Source organism: Neovison vison, chromosome 1 (assembly GCF_020171115.1).
Source record: "Neovison vison isolate M4711 chromosome 1, ASM_NN_V1, whole genome shotgun sequence".
Classification (NCBI taxonomy): Eukaryota; Metazoa; Chordata; class Mammalia; order Carnivora; family Mustelidae; genus Neogale; species Neogale vison.
In genome coordinates, this window is record NC_058091.1 from 309936648 (window position 1) to 309960514 (window position 23867).

Here is a 23867-nt window from a genome sequence, read left to right on the forward strand (position 1 = left end):
GTGAGTTGCCCATTTAATGACCACCAACAGAGCCTCTGACTTCCCTGGGAGCCCGCTGAGAGGAAGTACATCTTCTGTGAGGCTGGGACTTAACCAGGGCCAGAAGCCGTCTCTTCCAGAGAAAGGATTGGGGCAAAGAGGCAGCTTAGAATTTATATTTATGGGACTGGAAATAGTATCCACTTGGGAGACTCTTAAAGGCACATATGCAGATAAATGGCTTCTCGGTCTCGGGGAGATGAGAACCACGGTCCTGACTGCCAGCTCGGACTCCTGCAGTGAGCTGTGGGAGGTGCACGGGAATGCAGAAAATGGGATTTGCTTCTTTATTGTTGCATGTGTTTATTTGTTCCTTTGCGCAACCTTCTCCAGTCTTTTTGCTGACTTCCGTGTGAGGACCATTTTCTTCTTGTTCTAACCTGCTGCCTTTAATGTCCCAGTTAGACTTGTAGGCTATACAACCAATGTGTCGATGTCCATCAAACATTCATCTTGAGTTCAACCCCAGAACTGCCACTACCTACTCCTAAGTCCCCTGGGATTTCCGTTGGGGATCTCAGCTTAGGCGTTCATCAAAGAACTACTGGAATGTTCTCCACATGCCAAGCCTACTTCTCCTCCAGTCTCTCCTCTCTCAGAAATGGCCCCGTGGAGTGAGTAGCTCTCGTGGAAAAGCTGGGTGTCATTCTTAATTCCTCACATCTCCTCAGGGCCCCGCATAGTTGCAAACACTTACTACACTTGCCGCTCTGTGCTTTTGGACTGCTGAGGCGTATATACTTCCTGCATTTCACGTGCTCTGATCCATCCTCTACCCAGTAGCCATAGAAGCTTTGAAACATGCAGAGTAGCTTGTGTTCCCCCCACTCTCCTTCCCCACACCCACCGCGGCTTCTTAGTGCCAGAGCGGCGGCTGGTGGCAACGACAGCCCGGCCCCCAGTCTGGCCCCCCGCCAGGTACTGGAACCCAGCCACACCCACAAGTTTATATTTGTCCTACAGCAACAGCAGCCGGGCTGAGCAGTTGTGACAGGGACCAGATGGCCCGCAAAGCCTAAAATACTCTCTGGCCCTTTGCAGCAATAGCTTTCCACTTGCTTCCATGGAATCGAATCTGTGTTTTTTCACCTGCACCAGCAACACTGGAGCTGAAATGCTCCTGCCTCCCTCTTGGCTCTTCCCTCCCCTCATCTCTCACCGCGCACCTGCCTCGTTTCTGTTGCTCAGATGCCCTGCTTCATCCCCCGATCAGGGCTCTCCCCTAGCATGTGCTTCTCCCGCATCTCTGGGTGGCTTTTTGTTGTCCCTCGGGTCTCTGTTAAGTGTCACTTCAGCAGATCGGTCTTCCCTGGAAACTAGAACGTTGCTGCAAGCCACACTCTCCCAAGTCGTCCTGTTTTATTTACCTCGTGACGATCAGTTGCTACTTTGATTACTTATTTTATTGAACCTGTCCTCCTCACGAGAATGTACCTCGAGGAGGGAGGAAGCTTCTCTGTGTATTTTCCTGCTGTGTCTTCAGTTCAGAGAACAGGGTCGGACACAGAGTCGATAAGTGTCTGCGCCGTGAAGGCTGTCACGTGCCTGGTGGTGGATGGCCCAGGGAGAAGACGCCATGAGGTCAAGCAGGGGCTTGGCGTTGGCTGTGAAAATTGGGCTCAGATCAGGAAGGGTCTCTGAGGTTGTGTGGGATACGTCAGGAAATGAGGGTATGAACCTGTCAAGAAAAACCGAAAACAAGGTTAGGAACATGACTGTGACCCTGAATTCACTTCTCCAAGGAATTTATAAATGCGGCTCTTAGCTTGTCCACACAAGGGCTTTGCTGCGGGCTAGCACGGCTGTTAGTCTGGTCACTGTTAGGGTCAGGTGAGTCCCTGGAAGCGAGGACGACCTCGGTTTCCCCACAGCACACCCGCGTGGGCAAAACAAAAGGAAAGCTGGCCACAATTGCCCCATCTCCTCCGTCTGCCCCTTATGAACCCGTCCTGGTCAAGGTCGGTGACTCAGAGGTGCGGAGGGCAGAGCTCTTTTGCGAAGGCTGGACTGAGGCGGGAATCCACTTTGCCTAGAAATAGAAACCTTCGGCCATAAATGTCAGCTTTGGTTTCATATTTAACACAAGCTTTTTTTTTTTTTTCTTTCAGTCTAACAACTTGAGTGAGTCGGGGCTGTCGGGACCTAAGTCAGCCTGCGGGGGAGGGCTGCCCGTTTTCTGGAACCGTCAGTAACACCAGCTCATAGGGGATGGGCCCTGCTAGGATTTCCAGAGGGTTTGCTTTTTCTCTGGGAGGAGATGGAAGGAGAGTAATTAGCTGAGGTTTCAAAATGATTTTGTGTGACTGTGCGTGGAACACGCAACTTTTTTCTATGAGTCAGCTAATGATTTTCTGTATGCCTTTTTCATTTCCGTTGAAAGGCATTAAAGGCTGTATGAAACTAATGGAATAAAATGTCTCAGAAATGCTAGTACTTGTTGATGCCGTGGGATACAGGGTGAATCATGTGGGGTAAGTGGCCAGGGCGCCTTTCTAGATTAATCTGTACCGATGTGCGGTGGAGTGAACTTCAGCAGGTCCCTTCCCTCGTCCGGATTCCTGACTTCTCTTTGTTGAAATGAGGCATCTGAGTACGGGGGTCCTGAGGTTTCTGCTCACTTTGAGATTCTGTACTGGTGTTTTTTTTTTTTTTTCCTGTTATTGAAGAATTACATGTAGTATGTTTAATTATCTGTAATACTTACTTATTGAGCTCTCACTCTATCCTCTAGAGCGGGGTGGGGAAGATAGTAATATTTTAGGTGTTGGAGGTCAGATGGTCTGTATTCAGCTCTGCCAGTGTCGTGCAAAGCAGCCCCAGACTATAGGTAAGCACCTGGGCGAGGCTGTGCTCCATAAAAATTTATTTACAGACAAAAATGTCCTGGACCTAAGTTGGTCCAGAGGCCACCATTGGCCAATCCCTGTTCCAGAGCCTAGACGCTGACAGTTATCCTGTATAAATAGTCAAGTTATCTTTCTTTATAGAGTCACCACATTCTTTGGGTGTGAATTTGTTCACCTGTAAAACAGCGAGAGGAACAGTGGAATATCGTTCATGACTGTGACTTAAGTATAATCAGCACACAGGCTCTATCATCCAGGCAGGATCCGGTGGGCCAGAAGGCTGGGGAGCAGCTACAGTAATGAGGGGAGGTTCAGGTAGCTTCCGGGACCGTGTTGTGCCTTGGAATGTTCAACGTTACGGCCAGCCCGAGTTCACTGGAGTGTCCATAGTAGAACGCAGGTACGCCTGAAGTTGCACCCTCTCTTGAGTGGATCCCAGCCTGTTCGTAGTTGTTAGGGAGCAGGCGGGGTCACTTTGAAGGGGTGGAGTCGTGTTGGCAAAGGGACAGTGAGAATGAGCTTGGCAAAGAGCCGGTTGGGTGCAGTAGAGGCGTCTGTGTTGGGGACAAGCAGAAGGGAAGAGCAGGGAGGTCTGAGAGGGGCCGCCGGCCAGGCGAGGCAGTTGCTGTGGCCGTGGAAACTGGCAGACAGAGAAAACCTTTGTGCAGGTGTGTCACCTGACTGCAGCGGGCCGAAGGTCCCCCGTCAATCACAGTGCTCCCACAGACTCTGGGGGTGGCCCCAGGCCACGGGCAGACACAGGCACTCTTATCTTATCAGCCAGGATATTCCAAGGTCTTAGAGATTATCTCTGGGAGTCAGTCCAGGGTCAAACTTTTCTTTGGCATGGGTGGGGTTTGAACCCCCCAGACCTGCTGAGTCTACGGGTTATGGAACAGTCTCTCGCTTGTTGAATGGATTTCTGCTAGTGCTGCCTGGTCAGTTGGTTTGAACAGATAGTTGGTCGTGGCCTTCCTCAACGTTCCAGAGCCTTCCCGCTGTCACGGGTAGACTGTGATGTACATGACATTGCACGTCCTTCTATTGGAGGCTAGAATTCATGGCAGATAGTCTGCCCGGTACTCAGGATGTTGTCACAAGAGGCAGCAGAGCTGTCCTCCCGGTGAACTCGGGGAACAGACGAAAACCACGCGTTACTGCCTGCAGAGGTGAGGTTGGGGACCTCTGGTTCTGGAGACCCTCCCGTGTCTAGCGTCTCCACCAGGTGCTTTGTAGGAATTGGTCTATACATTCTTCTCCTTGCAAACTCTTGTGTTCACATGCTCCTGTGTTAGTATAGTTTGTGAAGAAATGATGAGACACCTGCTTTCGGCCCCACAGTCCCACCGATGAAAGCTCGGAGTCTGAGATGCGAAATGCAAGTCAGCCTCACTCCGAAGCCCATGCCACTTGCATCAGCAGTTGGGTGACCCGAGGGCGGTTTTGTTGGAATCCGCCCCGGACTCAGTTGCAGACTTAATGACCTTCGGGTCTGAGAAGACCCCTCGTTAATTTGTTTTTCAATAATGTAATGGAACAGGCCTCTGTATCAGCAAGGAAACCCTGTTCTTCATTCCTTAGCCGCACGCTGTCCGGGAGAGGAGCCACCAGCCGTGTCTGGCTGCCGGGCACTCAGATGTGGCTAGTTCAGATGGAGACGCACATCAGTGTAAAAATGGACACGAGTTCAAAGGCATAGAACGTACACATGCAATCAAAATATCTCAACAGTTTTTATTTTGCTAACATGGAAATAATATCCTGGATATACTTTATTAAATGAACTATATTGTTGAAAATTAATTTTTCTTGCTTCTTGGCATTTTGCCATTCCCCCCCCCAATATTTCATTTATTTATTTGAGAGTGAGAGAGAGCGAGCATGTGCACAAGCAGGGGGGAGGGACAGAGGGAGAAGGAGAAGCAGACTCCCCGCTGAGCAGGGAGCCCAACGCAGGACTTGATCCCAGGGCCCTGATATCATGACCTGAGCCAAAGGCATATGCTGATTGAGCCCCCGGGTGCCCTGCTTCTTAGCATTTTTTAATGTAGCTCCTGGAAAGTTCCACATTATGTGTGTAGGCCACGTTATGTTCATTGGTTAGCACTGCCGAGACCACTGACCATCGCACTGTCTGGTACCAGCTAGTGTTTCTCGTCCTCAGTTTCACTCTGTGGTGTGTATATCTCACCTTTTCTGCTAAACTATGAATGTCTTCAAGGCAGAGATTGGTCTTCCAGACCTCTGTATCCTCGCCAGTCCTCAAGTGGGTCCTTCCAATAGCAGGGACTCAAGAATTAGTCACAGACTATGTACATGAATAATTATGTGCATTCTAGATGCATATCACCTGAATGCTTAACCCTGGAGTTTCTGGAAGAGTCTGAGTCCGTCTTGGAACGTGTTCCAGCTCTGCTGATGGGCAGAATCAGTAGCCTGGCAAAGAGACTGGGGATGGATAGAATGTCTTCGAGCCAGGAGACTTCCTTGCACGAATGGCTGTATTTGTGCCCTTTCGGACTTCTGGTCATCCCTGCTTACACAGCAAGCCCATGGCCACTCCTGGAGTAATCTCAGTGCCCGCTGACTAGAAACAGTTCATTTTTATATTTTTAGTCACATTAACATCATTTGTAATTCTCAAGTTATAAATCTGAAGGAAATTACTTTTTAATGTCCTCTGGCACAACATTAAGATTTTGCAATTAGATTTTATAGCCTCTAGTCATATGCTGCAGGTCACAAGGCAAAATTAAGACCCTTCTGCACCAGCAAAGTTTCCTGTCGGAAAGCCGCACAGAGCTGAGGGGCGGGGCGGTTCTGGGACACACTTCGCAGCCTGGAGGACAAAGCTGGTCACAGTCCAGGGGTTGGAAGGTCTGGCCTAGTTTACATTTGCATTTGCATAATCTTTTAAATTAAAAAAATTCTGTCTTGATGGATGGATGAATAGAAATTGCTTCTTGTGCGAGTTATCCAGCAATAAAAACCTGCTTCTTATCGGCTTGGTTCTGATCCACAGCCCGCCAGGAATAATTGCTCCAGATGGTTTAATGAACTAGGAGGTTTCTGCGATCTTAGAAGTTATAAACAAAAGGGAAGGCAACGCCAGCCTGCCAGGCAGATTTTTAAACCAGTTTATTGACAACATTCCAGAAACTTCTCTTTACATCTTGCCAGGTGTGTCTCCGGTAACCCTCAGATGACTCAGAATTTCTTGGGGTCCCCCACTGACATTTGGATCCTGAGATCGAATGGCTTTATCTGGTACGGCTGGAAAATCATGCACACAAATGAAGATTGGGGGAAATAGTAGAAATCACGAATCCCACCCTTGATTCAGAAAGGGCGTCCATTTCAGTTGGTTATGAAGATGGTAGTTGGTTGTGATGAGATTTTTGTCTCCTAAGATTTCTATTAAATACATATATATAATGTATTTATATATATGTTTATATATATTATATATATTTATATTATACTTATTATATATATACTTATATATACATATATACATATGTATATATGTATACATAGGATAACATAGAACTGATACATGAATATATATAAACATGTATCAGTTTTATGTTATCCTCCTGTAATCTAACTTGTAGAAACAATCTATCTGAAACTCACAACAGGAATCTCTTGGAGGGGTGAAACATGCCTTTAGCCTCTTCCAGGCCAGTCTTCAGTGTGTCGGCTCCTGCCCTTACTGAAACAGTGTGTGCGTTGCTGCTGCCTGTAATTTTAACAGATTCATGGCTATTATTTAATGCTTGCTTAACATCGTAAGCCGATACTATACTGGGGATTCCGAGCTTACATTGGTGGCTTTCCAGTCATGTTTGCGAGAAGCAGACCCAAATCAGGGAACGTCATGAGTAGAAAGTACATGATCACAGATCGCCTGATTCTTAAGAAAATCTACCAGCCGCGCTGTCTGGGGCGGAGGAGTGAACTTGACAAGAACCCAGTTCCAGAGCATAGATATTTTGTGAAACTTACAGTTAGCAGAGTTTTCTGATGGTGAACCTGTAAAAAAAGGATTAAAGGCTAAAAGAGTCACTGCGATGGAAACATGAGCGCCCGCCCCCATTGAGTGGGTGCATGGCTGGACATAGGATGGGAAGGAGCACTGTTAGCATTTTAAAATACTGTGTTTTATGGGTCATGTTTACAAATAAAAATGTAAATGAAAGATGCTTTATGCCTTCTTGGCGTATTGGATCCTTTCTACTTTTAATGGTATAAAAATGTTTTACCAAAAAAAAAGAGTTTTACTTTCCCTAATTGATTATTATTGGATATTTTTGCTTTATTTTTAAAAAGTCACATCAGTTGAATATTTTGATCATTTCCTATAGCAAGCTTTTGAGATTTTTTCCACCTAATTTAGTGTCTCATATATATACACACACACACATATATTTATATCTCTTACGTACATTTATGCAAATACATTTATATACCTGTGTGTATAGATAAGTACATATACACTTATGTATATATATCAATGAACATATTGATGCCTTTAGATATAAATATGTGTAACTGTGTATGTATACATATCTATATCCAGGGATAATCTATGTAAATATACTTAATACATATTTACAAACCTCTGTATGTGTATATGTGCGAGTACACACATACATACATATACATATATACATACCATATATGTGGATGAATATATTGAGATCTAAATCAAGATCTAGGCATTTTGGTCCCTTAAAATACCATAATTTAGAAAGTTTTGTGTGCTCAGAGACCACACGATGGTGTTTCCACTTGGATGGCTGTTCTACTAGTGCCGTGATGGAGAGGGTAGATTGGCGAGGAAGTCACAGGGTTTGGGGTCTTGCACTGGACCTCATCAACATGTAACTTTGGGAAGTCATGCAACTTCTTTGCCCTTAGTTTTATAAACTGTAATAAAGTCAGGGGGAAGGATTGCGGGATAGCCAATGTCATGTCCTACTGTACCTTCTTTGGTTCTGTGAAGTCCCAGATAGCAGGTACAGTGAAAGTAACTGAGGTCCTTGCATTTGGAGAAAGAAAATTATTCTGGTATTTTTCAGCCTTTCTAGAAAGCTAAAGTGAGGCAGTAGAGTATTGGCATATTTCTGCATTAGCTGATATAAGCAGGACCTGTCAGGGAAAGAAGTGATGGAGATAAATTTTCCACTGTTGCGACCTTCTTCCTCCGGTTGCCTTATTGCCTTTGGGGCACCTGGTTTCTTTCTGCTTTTCTCTGGGACCTTCCTTCTTCCAGCTTTGCCCTGCCTAATGGGCGGCTTGGACTGGAACATTCCTGTCCCCGATCTGAAAACTACCACCTCTTCCTTTCTATCTAATTTTGCTCTCCTTTGGTGGGTGGCAACTACCGTTTCCGATAGGTTTAATCCATGCTGATATATTACTAGGTGCTAGGGATTAATGTACTTTATACATTCCTGGGAAAATTGATTTTTAATTTGGACCTTATGGAAATACTGCCTTAGTCTTATCCTGGATTTAAATTCCAGCTTAGCCACTTACCACTTACGTTGTATTTGGCAAGATATTCAACTTGTCAGAAACTCAGGGTTTTTAATTTTGAAGATTTTTATTTCTTTAAGAAAGATTATAGCTGTAGCTTCACAGGATTATAAACATTAAATGAAATTAGATATTGTTAACATGTAAACGTATTTGACATAGTTCCTGAAATGAAGTAACCACTGATAATACGGACAGTAACAAAAAAAAAAGGTGTTAATAAGAGACAGTGGTTGTTCTGATAATATGTTTTTTTCACAAACATAAATGGTTGTGGACTTGCATGTCTGCAAGTTTTTGCCTCAGTCTGCCACCGGACGAACACATTAAGTTTTAGAACTGAAATCTATTATAACACCTTAAAGAATTTCAGCAGCACTCCTATAGCTGAAAACCTGCGTATATTTTTTTTAAGTTTTTTAAGATTTTTATTTATTTACTTGAGTGAGGAGGAGAGTGAGAGAGAGCATGAGTGTGGGTAGGTCAGAGGGAGAAGCAGACTCCCTGTGGAGCTGGGAGCCTGATGCGGGACTCGATCCCGGGACTCCAGGATCATGACCGAAGGCAGTTGCTTAACCAACCAAGCCACCCAGGTGCCCAGGCCTGGATATATCTTATTCTGCGGGTGAATCATGGCATGGGGTGCTGGGGTTGCTGTCTGAAGTGCTCTTGCCTGGCTCTGAGTGATTGGTGCTGGAGGGACATGCCTGGAAAAGCAGATGGGAAAGGACAAAGGAAGGAAAGTACGAGCGGTCCAGTGGTGGTGCAGGAAACGGGCACTGGCCGGCGTGCTAGTCTTCTTTGTATGGCTTCTTAAAAACTCCACTCCTCTGTTTTCCAGTCATGTTTTAGCTCAGATTGCCTTGCTGGAATGGTTATGTAATGCACTGAAGCTGAAAATGATGCCCGTGGAAGGGAGATGCGTGCCGCCTTTAAAGACGATCAGGTATCTTTGACATAGGATGGTTTCTCTCAAAATTCCGGGAGAGGTCAGGTGAGGAGAGCTTCTGGGATGCTTGGCAGAGAGTGCACTCTGTACCTCTCCTCCTGGCCCGAGGTACCTCGCTAGCTGGAGTGGCCTTCTGGGGAAGGTGAGGACCCAGCCCTTGTGCTTTCAGGACAATGTCTTGTCCGCACACATCAGAGCTGAGTGGCCTAGACTGTTGAGAATCGGGCCATTCCACTCTGCTTGTATCATCTCTGCCTTCTCCTTCTAGAATGTTCTTTGCTCTGATAAAGCAGATCAGTACGTGGTTATTGACATTTTCTCCTTCCTTCATTACACTGAGACCCTTGGAGCATAAAATCTAACTAGTGACAATGGGAATGCTCTTTCCTGTAGGTCTTCCCTGACATGCAGATCATTGTTATTCATAATCACAACACCAGAAACAATCAATGCATTATTTATTAAACTGAGTAGGTGGCTGTTTTTATTTAACAGTATACATCAATGGGAATCGATTCACTTTCAAAATGAAGTGGATGTTGATTTTTCTTTCTTGTTACCGTCGAATGCATTGTATAATGTGTTCCCTGGGAAGCTTCCTGTTAGGTTGTTCCATGTGGGTTTCAAGTCCCCCAAAGAAGTTCCTCAGTCCTGCTTGCTGGACTCCTTCATTGACTGATGTTTGGCGAGAAGAATGGAACAGGCTCCCCATAGCCACTCCTGTTTGAGCTGGGAGGTTTCGCTGCTCAGTTTTTGCCCCCCAGTCAGCATGGTCCCTGCACTTTGTGGAGTCGTCAGTGTGGTTTTCTGAGTGGCTGCCAGGCTTGGGGACCAGTGCTGGTCTTCCCCTGTGATTCTTACTTATCAGGCTCTAAAAGTTTTCTTGGCTTACAACCATGACTACCTTCAATACCTTTACAGTGTTTGCTTCTTTATTCAATAGTCATGTATATTCTTTAAAAAAAAAAAAAATCTGTCTCCTGGGTTGGGGTGGGTGGGTGGGGTGACTGACTTGAATCTGTAAGCTCAAGTCCTAGTTTGTATACACCATCATTTTGACCAAATATATTAATACCAAAATATGTTCCTAAAAGTTATTTCTTGAAATGGTAACACTGGGTTCTTTTAAAAATCAGATCAGGGGACGCCTGGGTGGCTCAGTTGGTTAAGCAGCTGCCTTCGGCTCAGGTCATGATCCCAGTGTCCTGGGATTGAGTCCCACATTGGGCTCCTTGCTCGGCGGGGAGCCTGCTTCTCCCTCTGCCTCTGCTTCTGCCTGCCACTCTGTCTGCCTGTGCTCACTCTCTCTCCCTCTCTCTCTCTGATAAATAAATAAAATCTTAAAAAAAAATCAGATCAAAGGAAACAGTTAACAAAACCAAAAGACAACTGACAGAATGGGAGAAGATATTTGCAAATGACATATCAGATAAAGGACTAGTGTCCAAAATCTATAAAGAACTTAACAAACTCAACACCCAAAGAACAAATAATCCAATCAAGAAATGGGCAGAGGACATGAACAGACATTTCTGCAAAGAAGACATCCAGATGGCCAACAGACACATGAAAAAGTGCTCCATATCACTCGGCATCAGGGAAATACAAATCAAAACCACAATGAGATATCACCTCACACCAGTCAGAATGGCTAAAATCAACAAGTCAGGAAATGACAGATGCTGGCGAGGATGCGGAGAAAGGGGAACCCTCCTACACTGTTGGTGGGAATGCAAGCTGGTGCAACCCCTCTGGAAAACAGCATGGAGGTTCCTCAAAATGTTGAAAATAGAACTGCCCTATGACCCAGCAATTGCACTACTGGGAATTTACCCTAAAGATACAAACATAGTGATCCAAAGAGGCACGTGCACCCGAATGTTTATAGCAGCAATGTCCACAATAGCCAAACTATGGAAAGAACCTAGATGTCCATCAACAGATGAATGGATCAAGAAGATGTGGTATATATACACAATGGAATACTATGCAGCCATCAAAAGAAACGAAATCTTGCCATTTGCGACAACATGGATGGAACTAGAGCGTATCATGCTTAGCGAAATAAGTCAAGCGGAGAAAGACAACTATCATATGATCTCCCTAATATGAGGGAGTGGTGATGCAACATGGGGGCTTAAGTGGGTAGGAGAAGAATCCATGAAACAAGATGGGATAGGGAGGGAGACAAACCATAAGTGACTCTTAATCTCACGAAACAAACTGTGGGTTGCTGGGGGGAGGGGGGTTGGGAGAAGGGGGGTAGGGTTATGGACATTGGGGAGGGTATGTGCTTTGGGGTAAATTGGAAGAGGAGATGAACCATGAGAGACTATGGACTCTGAAAAACAATCTGAGGGGTTTGAAGTGGTGGGGGGGTGGGAGGTTGGGGTACCAGGTGGTGGGTATTATAGAGGGCACAGCTTGCATGGAGCACTGGGTGTGGTGAAAAAATAATGAATACTGTTTTTCTGAAAATAAATAAATTGGAAAAAAAAATCAGATCAGTATACTTTTCATTACAGTATTTACAAGACAATCACGGGGTGCTTACGTAGTGGTAGGAGAGGGCACACGTGTTATCTTTGCAGCTAATTTTGCAATAAAAATTAACTGCCAGAGGCCATGTTTAAAAAGCCGTATTTGTGTAATGAATGGATGAGCTAGAATGATTACTCTCAAATATTACAATTTATCTACAAAGTATTCAATTTGAAGCTACCAATTTTATATGACTACCTAACTTCCGAACAAGGTTGTATTGGCTGCCATATTTAAGTTCCATTTCATCAAATGTTTTTTTTTTTTTTTCTATAAAGTTCAGAAGAGAGAGAAGAAGGAAAAACATAAACCCATTATTTGGGAGAAATGAGCGTGTATTAAGAAAGTTAATGTTACTGGAAATTGTCTCTCTCAACCTGCCACGTGCTGTGTGCCTTCTTCCCCTGCTCTCTTTTCTCGCCCTGACCTTTCTTTGACATCTCCTGAGCCTGTTTGCACCATCTGCCCTGTGTTCAGACTCTTTCCTCACTGGCTTTACTTGACACTGTATTCTTCTAGTTTTCTGTATTCATAATGCTTCATTTTTACAATGCTTTCCAAAGCAGTGCTGGTAATTTCTTCATGCTACTATGGAAATCTGTTATTGTGGTGGCAAATTCTACAGATAGAACTTCTGACATTAAGCTTGTTGATCCCTTCTTGTGTTTCTGGAATAAACCCTATTCCATATGAAATGGTGTGTGTGTGTGTGTGTGTGTGTGTGTGTGTGTGTGTGTGTTTGCATGCACATTTGTGTGTGTGTGTGTGTGATTTGCTAATACACATTCTTCCTTAGCAATGTTTTCAGCTGTGTTCTTAAATGAGGTTAGCCAATGATTTTCCTTTCTCATGATGTCTCTGTGCAGCCTTCCTAGCAAGATCATCAGGAACACAATCACCTCAGAACTGCATTAGGAAGCTTTACCTCTTTGTGTAGTCTCTGAAGTAAGCTGTATAAAGTTGGGATTACGTGTTCCTTGAGGGGTTATTGAAACGTCCATATGAAGGTGAGCCTACAGCCTTCTTTGACAAAGTGTTCCTGGGAGTTTACCACACATGTGGTCTTGTGCATTTAACACTGTCATAACAAGAGTGTAAGGAACATGTATTTTAAAAGGTGTTTTTTTGTTTTGTTTTGTTTTTAAATGAGGAAATATGTATATACTTCCAGACAGAGGGAAAGGGCCCGGTAACATGGGAGATACTAAAGGAGAAAATAGGTGATTTAGAGAAGGGACCAGAGAGGAGGGAAGAGGTGGGCTGAGCAGAGGGGGACGGCTGGTCTTGCACAGAGGAGAGAACTCCAGCCCCCGATCTTGCAAGGAAAGTAGGGGGGAGTGGTGTAGGACAGGTACCTTCTCAGTGAGAAGTGGGTTTTGCAGGACCCTTCTCCCCAAGCCCTCATGGTGTTGGTCCCACAGAGGTTGTGAGATATGCAGTTGAGATAATCAGACCTGGAGGAATGCACAGGAAAATCAAAAAAAGAAGAGAATGGGCAGATTACCCAACTCTGGTCAAGTGTTAATGGTGCAAATACACTGTTTTCATGGGGCAGGTTTTTGGAAATTTAAATAAGGCAAAGGGAACAATAGTGATCGAACGATAGGCTGTGCACTCGTTTCTCCCTGTCTACGTTCCTCCTGTTATGATTCGAGGACGTCTTGGGAAACAGTATGGCAGTTCTCGTTGCTCAGTGCAGGAACCAGAACTGGAAGGACGTCTCCTCCTCCTCATCACTGTTGGCCACTCTCTTCCCGTTTGTCTAATGGAAAGGAGAGATTCATGCACGAGAGGCAAGTTCACTGATGTCTTTTGCAGCCTTCTCTCCCCTGACGTGGCTCACTTGTCCCCTCCTCCAGCACAGAGTCCAGCCTGTGACCATCTGGTCTCGCCTTCCGCCACCTCCTTGTTCTCACCACCTTGAGTCTGACGTGTGTGTCTGGCTGTGGGAGCTGTGGGTTTGGATGAACAGGAACCCCCGGGGACTCCAGGCCTGGCAGGGCTCCCTGGTCCTGTGTGTCCTGTCTGTGTGACGAAGGTCCTGTATTAAAACAGCCCTCCAGGTTCCTGCGGGTTTTAGCCATGGTCCGCAAAGGCTCTGGGGCCATTCTCCCCACGTGACCTTCTCCGCTGTTGCACCTGACCTGTCCTCTCTCTCTCGGACCACCCTTCACCCCCTGATGCCCGTGACTCGTCATCATTGTTTTCCCCTTCATTTAGTCTCGGGCAGTTTTTCTTCTCCTCCAGCTGTTCCGTCAGCCCCCCGCATCCCCCTGCCCCCCTCCGTAGTTAGTTATTAGGCCCGTGGGACCCCCCCACCTCCTCCTCCTCCTGCATTCGTGAAGCCGCCACCTACATCACATGTGGGGTGACGCTTTCTAGCATCTAACCTTCCTGCCCCCATCTCACCCGCCAGCGGCCCATGCCCATTCCTAAGATCGCTGCTTTCGTGGGTTCAAGTCCCTGCCTGGGAAATTTCTAAGCCCTTTTGTCACGGTTGAAGCCGAATCGCAACGTGTGAGCCTGGGAGCGAGTGTGTTCCCGGTTCTGTTTCACCACGCCCGGCGGAGATCCTTCCCCGGGCTTTCTCCAGTTGCTGTTGCTCTTTTCCATTCTTGCTTCTCCGGTTTCCCTCTCGCCGCTGATTCTGCATCTGCCCCCCCCCATCCGCCTGCCGGTTGTTGCGCTCCCGTTACCGTATCTTCCGTGCTTGCTTCCCGCACGTGGGCCATGGTGCTGCGGGCTGTAGGCACCCCAGCGAGCTTTCTGGGCTTTGGAGCTTCGGTTCCAGCTTCAGAAGCAGAGAACTGGTCGCGCCCGATGGGCAAGAAGGGGAGAAACACCGATTACGGGTGCCCCCGGGCACCGTGCCAGCCCTCGTTGCTCTGGGCTTCTGGAACACATCTGCACCGTAAATATGCAGGTAGATCCTTCTTTTCTTCTTACCTAGGACCCCGTCATCTCTCCCATCTGTGTGAGTGCTTCCTCTAGCATTACAGACGCCTGTAGAGATCTTCTATTCATGGACCCTGTGCTCAAAGAAGGTACTAGCACTCGTTCCCTAACTGAATTATGAACTTCTGGAACACGCCATCGAGTAACAACTTTCCATAGCTCCAGGGCCTTGTATGCACTTTACTATAATTAAGTGTTTTCTTTTAAATGACTTGGCTCTGAATTGAATAAATTCATATAAACTTCTAAAAAGAATCAAGTCGCATATTAAAATTTCAAAGCCCAAATACAGTTCTCTATAGACTTCAACCCTGGTTTCCTTTACATGGAGTAGGACTTTTCATTCATGACCTTTTTAACCGGTGGTAGAGAAATGCTCTACTTCTTATACCAAATCATTCCTGGAAAATAACCTGTCTCGATCATATCAGCAAAGGTGTTTGTGTGGGACATGTTATAGGACGTGGGTCTATTTCCATATAAAATCTGGTTTTGGCATCTGTTTCCATGGAAAGACATGATTTCTTTGCTCTACCAGTGGTTTTGTTGATGTGACATCTTTCGTGTGCCTCTTTAGTTGGTGTGATATCACTCAAAATAGTAAATCCAAGAAAAAAATGACAGTCTGGTAACACGGCTAATTGTCAGAAATAATGATAAGGCCAGCCTACTGGCAGGCGACTCCCAGAGTATTTTTGTGGTGTCACACGTGTGCTAATAGAAGTCGCAGAAGCGGCTCGTGAGGTTGCCTCCTGTCCCTCTCCAATGCTGTCATGTTACCACGAATGGACTGGGGGCTGGAGGCCGTGTCATAGGAGGTCACAGGCTTGTGAACAGCCTGCCTCTGACAAGTGGCTATTTCCTGGTTCCCCTTAAGAGAAAAAAATGCCAAGAAGGTCTAGAAGGAACTGGATTTCTCATCTAGAAAGCACTGTATGTGTTCAACACGCTTCATAGAATAGAATCGAAACCCAAAGGACAGACAGAGGGTGTCCACTCTGAAGGAAGGCGGTGGGTGCTCCTGTGCTTATCCCGGATCCCGAGGCTTTGACCTTCTCCAGCCTTCAGCTTTTGCCAGTAAGCACACGCAGGAAAGGGTCCTGTTTGCGCTCCATAGTCCCTCGGTGAAGCCTGTGAATGCTGCGTGGTTCTCTGTCCGGCCCAGAGCCCAGAGGGAAACACACATCTGCCTTGAAAATCTTACCCGAGCACGGATGCCTCCCTCGCTCATCCTTGGGTGGCCACCCTGTAGGTTTTAACACGTCCTCAAGTGTGGGTCCTGCGACATTCTGCTGGAAACCTCCCGTGGCCCCTAAACGTCAGGGGACCTCTGGGTCCTCTCTGAAATGTCATGTTTGCTACCTGTTGTGCACTTTGTGTGGTCCCTTGAAGGAAAAAAAAAATCATTCATTTTTATCTTTTCGTTTATTTATTTTTTCTGTTTAGAAATTGGCCCCTGGTTACGGGAGTTCAGAGCGAAGAATGCTGTGGATTTCTCGCAGTTAACATTTGACCCAGGACAGAAAGAACTTGTTGTAGGAGCAAGGTGAGAGATCTTATGTTTTGCCCCTGCAGATAATTTTGGATTTTACTTGATGTTTCTGCCGCTACGCGTGAGCTTCTCTGCCGTAGTTGACGAGTGTTAAGTCATACTCTGAACATGGAATATGGTATAAGGTGGCCCGAAACGTCGCCTCCTAATAACCGGTGATGCCTACTCTTTTTAACAAGTGTTCATGGCGGGGGGGGGGGTCCCAGGCATCAGGACCCATTCTCACCAGAACAAATACATTTTTTTCCGTGAAAGCTGAGAGGTGGGTATTGTCAGCATCTCTGCCATAGAGATGAGGACACAGAGGCAGGACATGGTCTAATGTCCAGCAGAAGCTGGGCTCAGGCTTCAGACCCAGGCATTTTGACTCCAGAAACTGTGTTCTCAACTTCTCAGTACATTCTTCACTGAAATTCTGGAGTCAAGAGGTTTTGACGTCTGTTCCAGTGCCCGCTATTATGTTTTCCGTGACCTGATTACGTCATTTACCAGTCAACTGAGAATTCAAGGAAATTGTTACTGTTTACCCCTCTTAAGGTGCCCATGCTCTGGTGTCCAGGTCAACACTTGACCTTCCGTTTGATGGCGAGGCTGCTACACACAGTCAGAACTGATCTTGAGTTGTTTCCCTCCTCTTTATCATCCCTTCTTTGGGGGAAAACAGGCATAACCCTTGCATTCAGATCTCCTCCCCTGCCAGTGCATTTTGGGGATGATGTGTAAAAAAGTACTTCATACCCATCTCTAAGGAAAAATACTAATTTTGAAGAAGGAGGCCATTGGCCTCTTCTGGTGTTCAGGGAGAACACGTCGGGCGCCGAGTGCTTATATCTCTTTTGATCACATTTACGAGATCATAAAACATACGTTTCTTAGCAAGAGAGGATGTGCAGTTTCCATATACAGCTGGGTGAAGCTAAGCATGGCTTATCCACGGGGCACTCTAGATAAATACTGAATGGTTTCTAGAGTCATTGCTTTGGCTCTCAGACCTCAAGGAGCCCTTGGGTATGCACCCAATCCTTGAAGGCATTGAGGTGCCTGGACCAATGTTAAGTGAATGGACAGAAGTTGACTTAGTTCCTAGCACTGATCACATCCCCTGAATCTCCTTCGGTATTTTTAAGTGAGCAGGGAGTGTAGGTGGGTTGGGCTGAATTTGCATATTTTTATTTACTACAGCCCATGGGGAGTACACGGCGGGTGTCAGATGCTGACTTCCATCACATTTCATCACGGGGAGGCGGGACCCGATGTTTCAGGGGCTTTTAGTTGGTCCTCTGGCCTCCAGATTTTGTCCTCCTGTGTACTGGGGCCAACACCTTCTTTATAAAATGCCATGTACCTCACCCACTTTGGCAGCTCCCCTTGGATAAATGCTGGCATTTCCCTGTTGCCCACCACACCCCCATGGTGCCATGTGGCGCCACGCCCCTCACAAACTCAGCTCATTCTTCCAATGTCCAGGCCTGTGGACTTGCTTCTCTAGACCACCACTGTCACATGTTCTCCCTCTTGCCTCTGGGACTTGGTAACAAACTTCTTTGCTTCTCTGGAGCATTAGCTTCTCCCTCCCTGAAGTTCTTTACTCGGTGATGTCGCTCAGAATAAAGAGATCCGGCTCAGGAGTCCTCCCCTGGGCCTGAGCTCCTCCTTCCACTGCTCTGCTCGGGCCTGTTAACACGCCTGTCATGTACCTTCCTTACCGCATTACTGCATGGTTTTTTGGCAGGTGTCCCCCACAACGCCCCTCCCCATTACCAGATAGTGACTTGCCAGATGGTGGACGAGGTGCTGTCTTTTCTTTGCTTCTCTAGAAGGTAGCACAGTTTCTCTCCTCACAAAAGCTCAGAGATATCTGTTGATTCAGCGAACGTACTTCAAGGATTTGTACAGGTGCCTGTCGGCATCTGGGGTACCTTTGGGGGAAGATGGGGTTGGGTTTTATAACAGATATATTGCAAATTCCCACGTTTGGGCAAAGATACCAGGGAAGTGGAAGTCTCTACCCCAAAGCTAACCCCTAGGGAAAATGAGCTCTCACCCTTAGCCAAAGGGGAAGGAGCCACCTGCCGACGTAGAAGGTACAAATATGACCTGGGTTGGTAGAGCTGCGTCTTCTACGCTTCATTCAACCCTGAAGGACATTGGAAAAGGTTTGCCTGTGAGCTTGAGTTGAAAGACTCCCCACGGGGAGCCTGGGTCGCTCAGTGGGTTTAGGCCTCTGCCTCCAGCCCAGGTCATGGTCTCAGGGTCCTGGGATCGAGCCCCGCATCGGGCTCTCTGCTCAGCGGGGAGCCTGCTTCCCCCTCTCTCTGTGCCTGCCTCCCTGCCTGCTTGTGATCTCTCTCTGTCAAATAAATAAATAAAATATTAAAAAAGAAGAAGAAAGAAAGAAAGACTCCCCACTTTTCTGGAAGACCGTGGTGCCCCACGGGTAGGACAGCGCCACGCATGCGCAAACACGCCACAGGTGTTTGGCTTTTGGCGAATGACATCGATTCTCTTAATGGATGTGGGAATCCACTGGGCAAATTGGCACTTGGAAAAGCGATCTCATGGTCCTGTCCTGGTGGGAGAAACAAGGGAGAGGAAGAGAGAGGTCGACTGAACCAGCTCAGCTGTGTGACCTTGAGCCTCATTTTCTCTGTAATTATTTCTACCCCTGTCAGCTGTTGGGAGGATCTAATAAAATGATCCATGAAAAGTGATTGTTGCTGTAGCGGGCACGCGGCGAGCCCGCAGCGGTAGGGCAGCTCTGCCGAGAGTTCTGGGTTTTGGCATCCGTATGCAGCAGTGGTCATTAGTGAGCGAGGAGAATGGGAATCTCACTCGGAAACTTGGTGGGATTACACTCAGAGGGTTTGAGAGGGAGTGTGAACCAGTTATAAAACTTTAAAAATAACCCAGCCCTCAGCTTCCTGTTGGGGAGGGCTTCACCTAGCAAAGAAGTTCACGCAGCAGGTGCATCTGAAGACATCTGGGAGGGTTTCAGTGTGAGCGGTGGGAAAGTACGATGATGGGCTTTCTGTTTTCTTAGAGGTAGCACTCGGGATCGTAAAGCCATTTGTTGGCTGGTTTTACTTTATGCCGGTGTTATTTTATGTTCTTGGAATTGAACTCAGTTGAAGATTCTGTGCACTCTTCACAAAAAGAAGTTCATGGTGCTGCGAAGGGTGTTTTGTGCTGCTGTCTTTAGGCATTTGTGGTTAGACAGTGCCGGAAAGCATGTGCCTTTTGAATTCGTGGAACTTCTGGAAAGATCTCTAAGTTTACTACTTCCAAGGTGCACATGATCTTTTATATTATTTTAAAGGCATTGACATTCATATTTTGTTTCACCGAAGGGTTCTTTAAAAATTAAAATAACGTTTGTGTTTTCAATGGTGAGACAAAGGCATTTGCATTTTAGAAAATGTGGAAAATACAGTTAAAGCATTAGGAAAAAAACACAATTTCAATCACAGTTAACCTTTTCAATTATTTCCCTGTATTATTTGATTTTTTTTTGTTACATGATTTTGGGATGATATTTTATGAATGACTTATATATGTCTTTGTCAGAAAACCTACTAAAAACATTTTCTATTTCATTTTATTTTACTTTTTTCATGACATTCATATATAGGAAGAAAAATTCCAAAGTGAAGAAATATGTTATGGTGTAGAGGTTTGATAGGGATAGCTATCAAAGTATTGATACTAATATTAGTTCAGGACGTTGATATAAATGCAAGTTTTGCTGCATATAGGACTGTAAAGCTGGATGTAAGAAGGTGATTCTAGTTTCATTCTCCAATGAATCTGTCTGTCTTTAATGTTCAGGTTCACTATAAGGATGACAAGTGATTCTGTGCTAAATTCAAATGTTATCCCAAGTGGTAACTAACTTGGTTTCACATAGAGCAGTGTTTTTTATTATAATCAAATAATAATCAGGGCATTTAGAGATGAGCTATATTTTTATAAAGCATAAAGCCATATAGTCATAATGAAAAGAGCCTCTCATTAAAGAGAATTTGAGTTTCTTTCCATTCTTTTTGTTGTTTTTTTCTTGGTCTTTCAGTTGATTTCTTTCTTTCTTTTTAAGATTTATTTATCTATTTCATTTATTTTTTTCCAAAGATTTTATTTATTTATTGTCAGAGAGAGAGACAGGCAGAGAGAGAGTATAAGCAGGGGGAGAGTCAGGCTCCCTGCTGAACAAGGAGCCTGATGGTGGGACTCGATCCCAGGACTCTGGGATCATTACCTGATCAGAGCGCAGACACCTAACCACCTGAGCCATCCAGGTGTCCCTGTTTATTTGTTTTAGAGAATGAGAGAGAGAAAGAGAGAGAGAGAGCGTGTGCACATGCGAGTGAGCATGCACAGGGGGAGGGACTGAGGGGAAGGGAGAGAGAGAATCTCAAGCAGACTCTGAGTTGAGCACAAAGTCCAACGTGGGGCTCGATCTCATAACCCTGAGATCATACCTGAGCCAAAACCAAGAGGCAGGCACTTAACCGACTGTGTCACCTAGGCACCTGTTAGTTGATTTGTGATTATCTTACTCTGCTCTGACCTGCTTCAGTGCAACAGAGGTATATAAATTGAAGGGCGTCATCTCACAACCTACGATATTTTAATAAGAACACTCACTCACCCATGAGCTTTCACACAAGGACCTCTGAGTCCAGGAGGCACAACGATGCAGGAGATTAAGGGGGTGGAATTGAAGCCTGTAGACTCAGTACTTGGGTCAGGCAACAATCATAATTGGTGATAAATAGAACAATTTATGACCTTGGAGATTTCAAATTTTAATTCTATTAAATGGGAACATTGTGGAGCTATCAAGAGAAAGAACAAAGGGGGATGCGTGAGTCCCTTTGCACAGCTGACCTGACATGAGGACCAGCCCCGAGCTTTGTCCCTTGCCCAGAGCCGAGACAGTCAGTGAACTATGCCCAGGGGTGGGAAGATATTTTTGTTCATAGGTCTGTACAACAAATAGTATCAGCTTCAAGTCAGCATGTTATGACGAAAATCAGAAACGAAACCCTCAGTGCTTTCAAAACAGGGCTCCATCGTCCTTATAATTGCAACTACCAGACTTGAAAAATTGTAGTGTTTTATTTTCAAGCATTGTTCTGCCCTTGGTTTGAATCTGCAAGGATAAAAATAAAAAAGAAAAGATTAACTTGTTTTTGCTATGCTGGTGTTGAATTTGCTTTAAGTATTCAAAGCATCCCTTCCCGTAAGATCCCATTGAATGAATGGGCGGGCGTCTATTTAATTAGTCTAAGTTCCTCCTTTCAGAATGATTTTGTCACTGGATCAAAACAAGGAACTGAATTTTAGAAGCATTAGTCATTTTTTTTTAATTGACCAATGTAATTCAGTCTTTTAATTTTTTTTTTTTTTGGTGATGCTTATTTTTAATTGCTGTTTTTATTTTAAAGTCATACCTTAGAATTAACCTGTTGCAAGCAGCGTATGATTAAAAGGGAGAATGCAGATTTTTAAAAATAAGATCAGCAGTTCTGCTTCCAGTAGCCATGAGGTCTTTCTGTTTTCCAGAGGAGACATTTCAGTCAAGTTCACACAATTAAAGGTGACTCCTGTGGTGTGGAATGAAGTCAGCCATTGGGAGTGAATCCAGAAAGCTGTAGACCCCCATAGTGCACAGAAATGCAGAGTTGTGATGATGTTTACCTTATATTTATATTAATTATGATTTAGGAGAAACACCTGGTGATGAAAAAAAAGGATGGCCTTTTCATTCCTGCTCTTCACCTGGAATTCCCCCTTTAAAAAAAAAAAAGATTTGTTTGTTTATTTATTTATTTTTATTTGAGAGAGACAGAGAAGGGGGGCAGACAGCAGGAGGAGGAGAGAGAGACTCTCAAGCAGACTCCGTGCTGAGCAGGGAGCCTGATGCGGGACTCAATCCCAGGATCCTGAGATCATGACCTGAGCAGAAATCGAGTCTGATGCTTAACCGACTGAGCCACCTTGGTGCTCCCTGGAAATTTTTTTTTTTCCCTTTAGTTTATTCCTTGAATGTTTTCACTTCTCCACATTTTCCTTCTCAGTGTTGGCACTGGGGTGGTAGATGTGTGCTTCTCTTCGGATTCTCTTTGCTCGTTTTCCTCCTCCTTATACCTATTAGTCTCCTTTCTTCCAGGAAGCCTACTTGATGAATTAACCTGATGTGGCTTAAAAAGTCCCACTCCTTGTCTGCTGGCTTTTTTATGTTTTGTCAGATATTTACCAGACATCAGGGTACCTAAGCATCACCACTATTCATTCAAGGTGAAGCTTCCTTGGTCCCTCACTCCCAGCTCTGCTGACTCGGGATGGATGGGGTCCAGGAGTGTGAGCTTTCGAGAAACAGGTGGTCTAAAGACCCTCTTGTGGGAAAGATTTCTGCACATTGTGTTTTGCTGTTGTAAAAAAAGGAGAGAGAGAGAGTAATCTCTGCATTTTCTTCCCTCCTGGAACTGGGGAGCAGATAAGTCTGGCAGCAAATTATTTATTTTGTTATAAAGTCCTTTTTTTCCAGAATGCATGAATGAGCCAACAAAGCAGTGTAATGAAAGTTCATCAGCCTCTTTCCTTTGAGTGTGTGTGTCTGCTAGTGTTGGGGTGTTGAGGGCTTTGCTCCCAGCCAGTCCCACTGGGTCCATCAGAGTATATCAGTTCACTTAGTTACTGTTCCATGACTGTTCATTTATCAAATATTCATTGAACTTCCTTCATGCCAGGAAGGTTCTCAGGCTTGGGGAAACAAAGATGAAGGGTAGTCTCTACCTTTGAAGACTTCATAGCCTAGTGCAAACCTAGTGCAAGGTTGGCAAGCTGAGGCTCCAGGATTGGCCTTCTGTCTTTGTAAATAAAGTTTTATTGGCACGTCGTCACACCCATTCACTTGTGTATTTCCTGTGGCTTCTTTTGAGTTTTGCCTGCAGAGATGAGTAGTTGCAGCTGAGGCCATCCATAAAGGCAAAGCATTTGCTGTCTGGCCCTTAAAGAAAACCTTTGCTGACTCTTGGGCATTGGCTATCGCGGGAACACAGGCAATGAGAGTTTCTCAGGAAGGCCTGGGTCAAGGGCCCTGGAAACCCCAAGAACAAAGAAACATGATGGTCTTTCGGGTTGAAAAGGGTGCACCGAGAAGGTGCTCTTTCAGGTGGGCCTTGGAATGTAGTAGGAGTCTGGCAGATGGAAGGGCCTTCTTGCTGGAAGGACTGTACCTTGGGGAACATCAGAGATTCTGATGAGGTTGAGAAGAACTCAGCTTGACTGGACGTGTTGGAGACAGAGTGGATGTTGTTCCCAGGGAGGCAGGAGCTCTAGGAGGGGTCAGATTATGGAGGAGCTTGGACTTAAACCTCCAGACCAGTGATTCTAATTTTGGAAGTCATGAGAGGCCTTATAAGATTGCAGATGCCCAAGC

General features: G+C 45.4%; 1 protein-coding gene across 5 annotated transcripts in view; it reads left to right on the forward strand.

Annotated features, from left to right (window-relative positions):
- SEMA5A (semaphorin 5A) overlaps positions 1–23867 on the forward strand; it is a 468307-nt gene that overhangs the window by 193804 nt on the left and 250636 nt on the right. For all 5 annotated transcript variants that reach the window (XM_044233900.1, XM_044233929.1, XM_044233920.1 and 2 more), the window contains one exon: positions 16321–16420. In XM_044233900.1, the coding sequence (XP_044089835.1) occupies positions 16321–16420 (100 nt within the window). The remainder of the gene's footprint in view (positions 1–16320; positions 16421–23867) is intronic.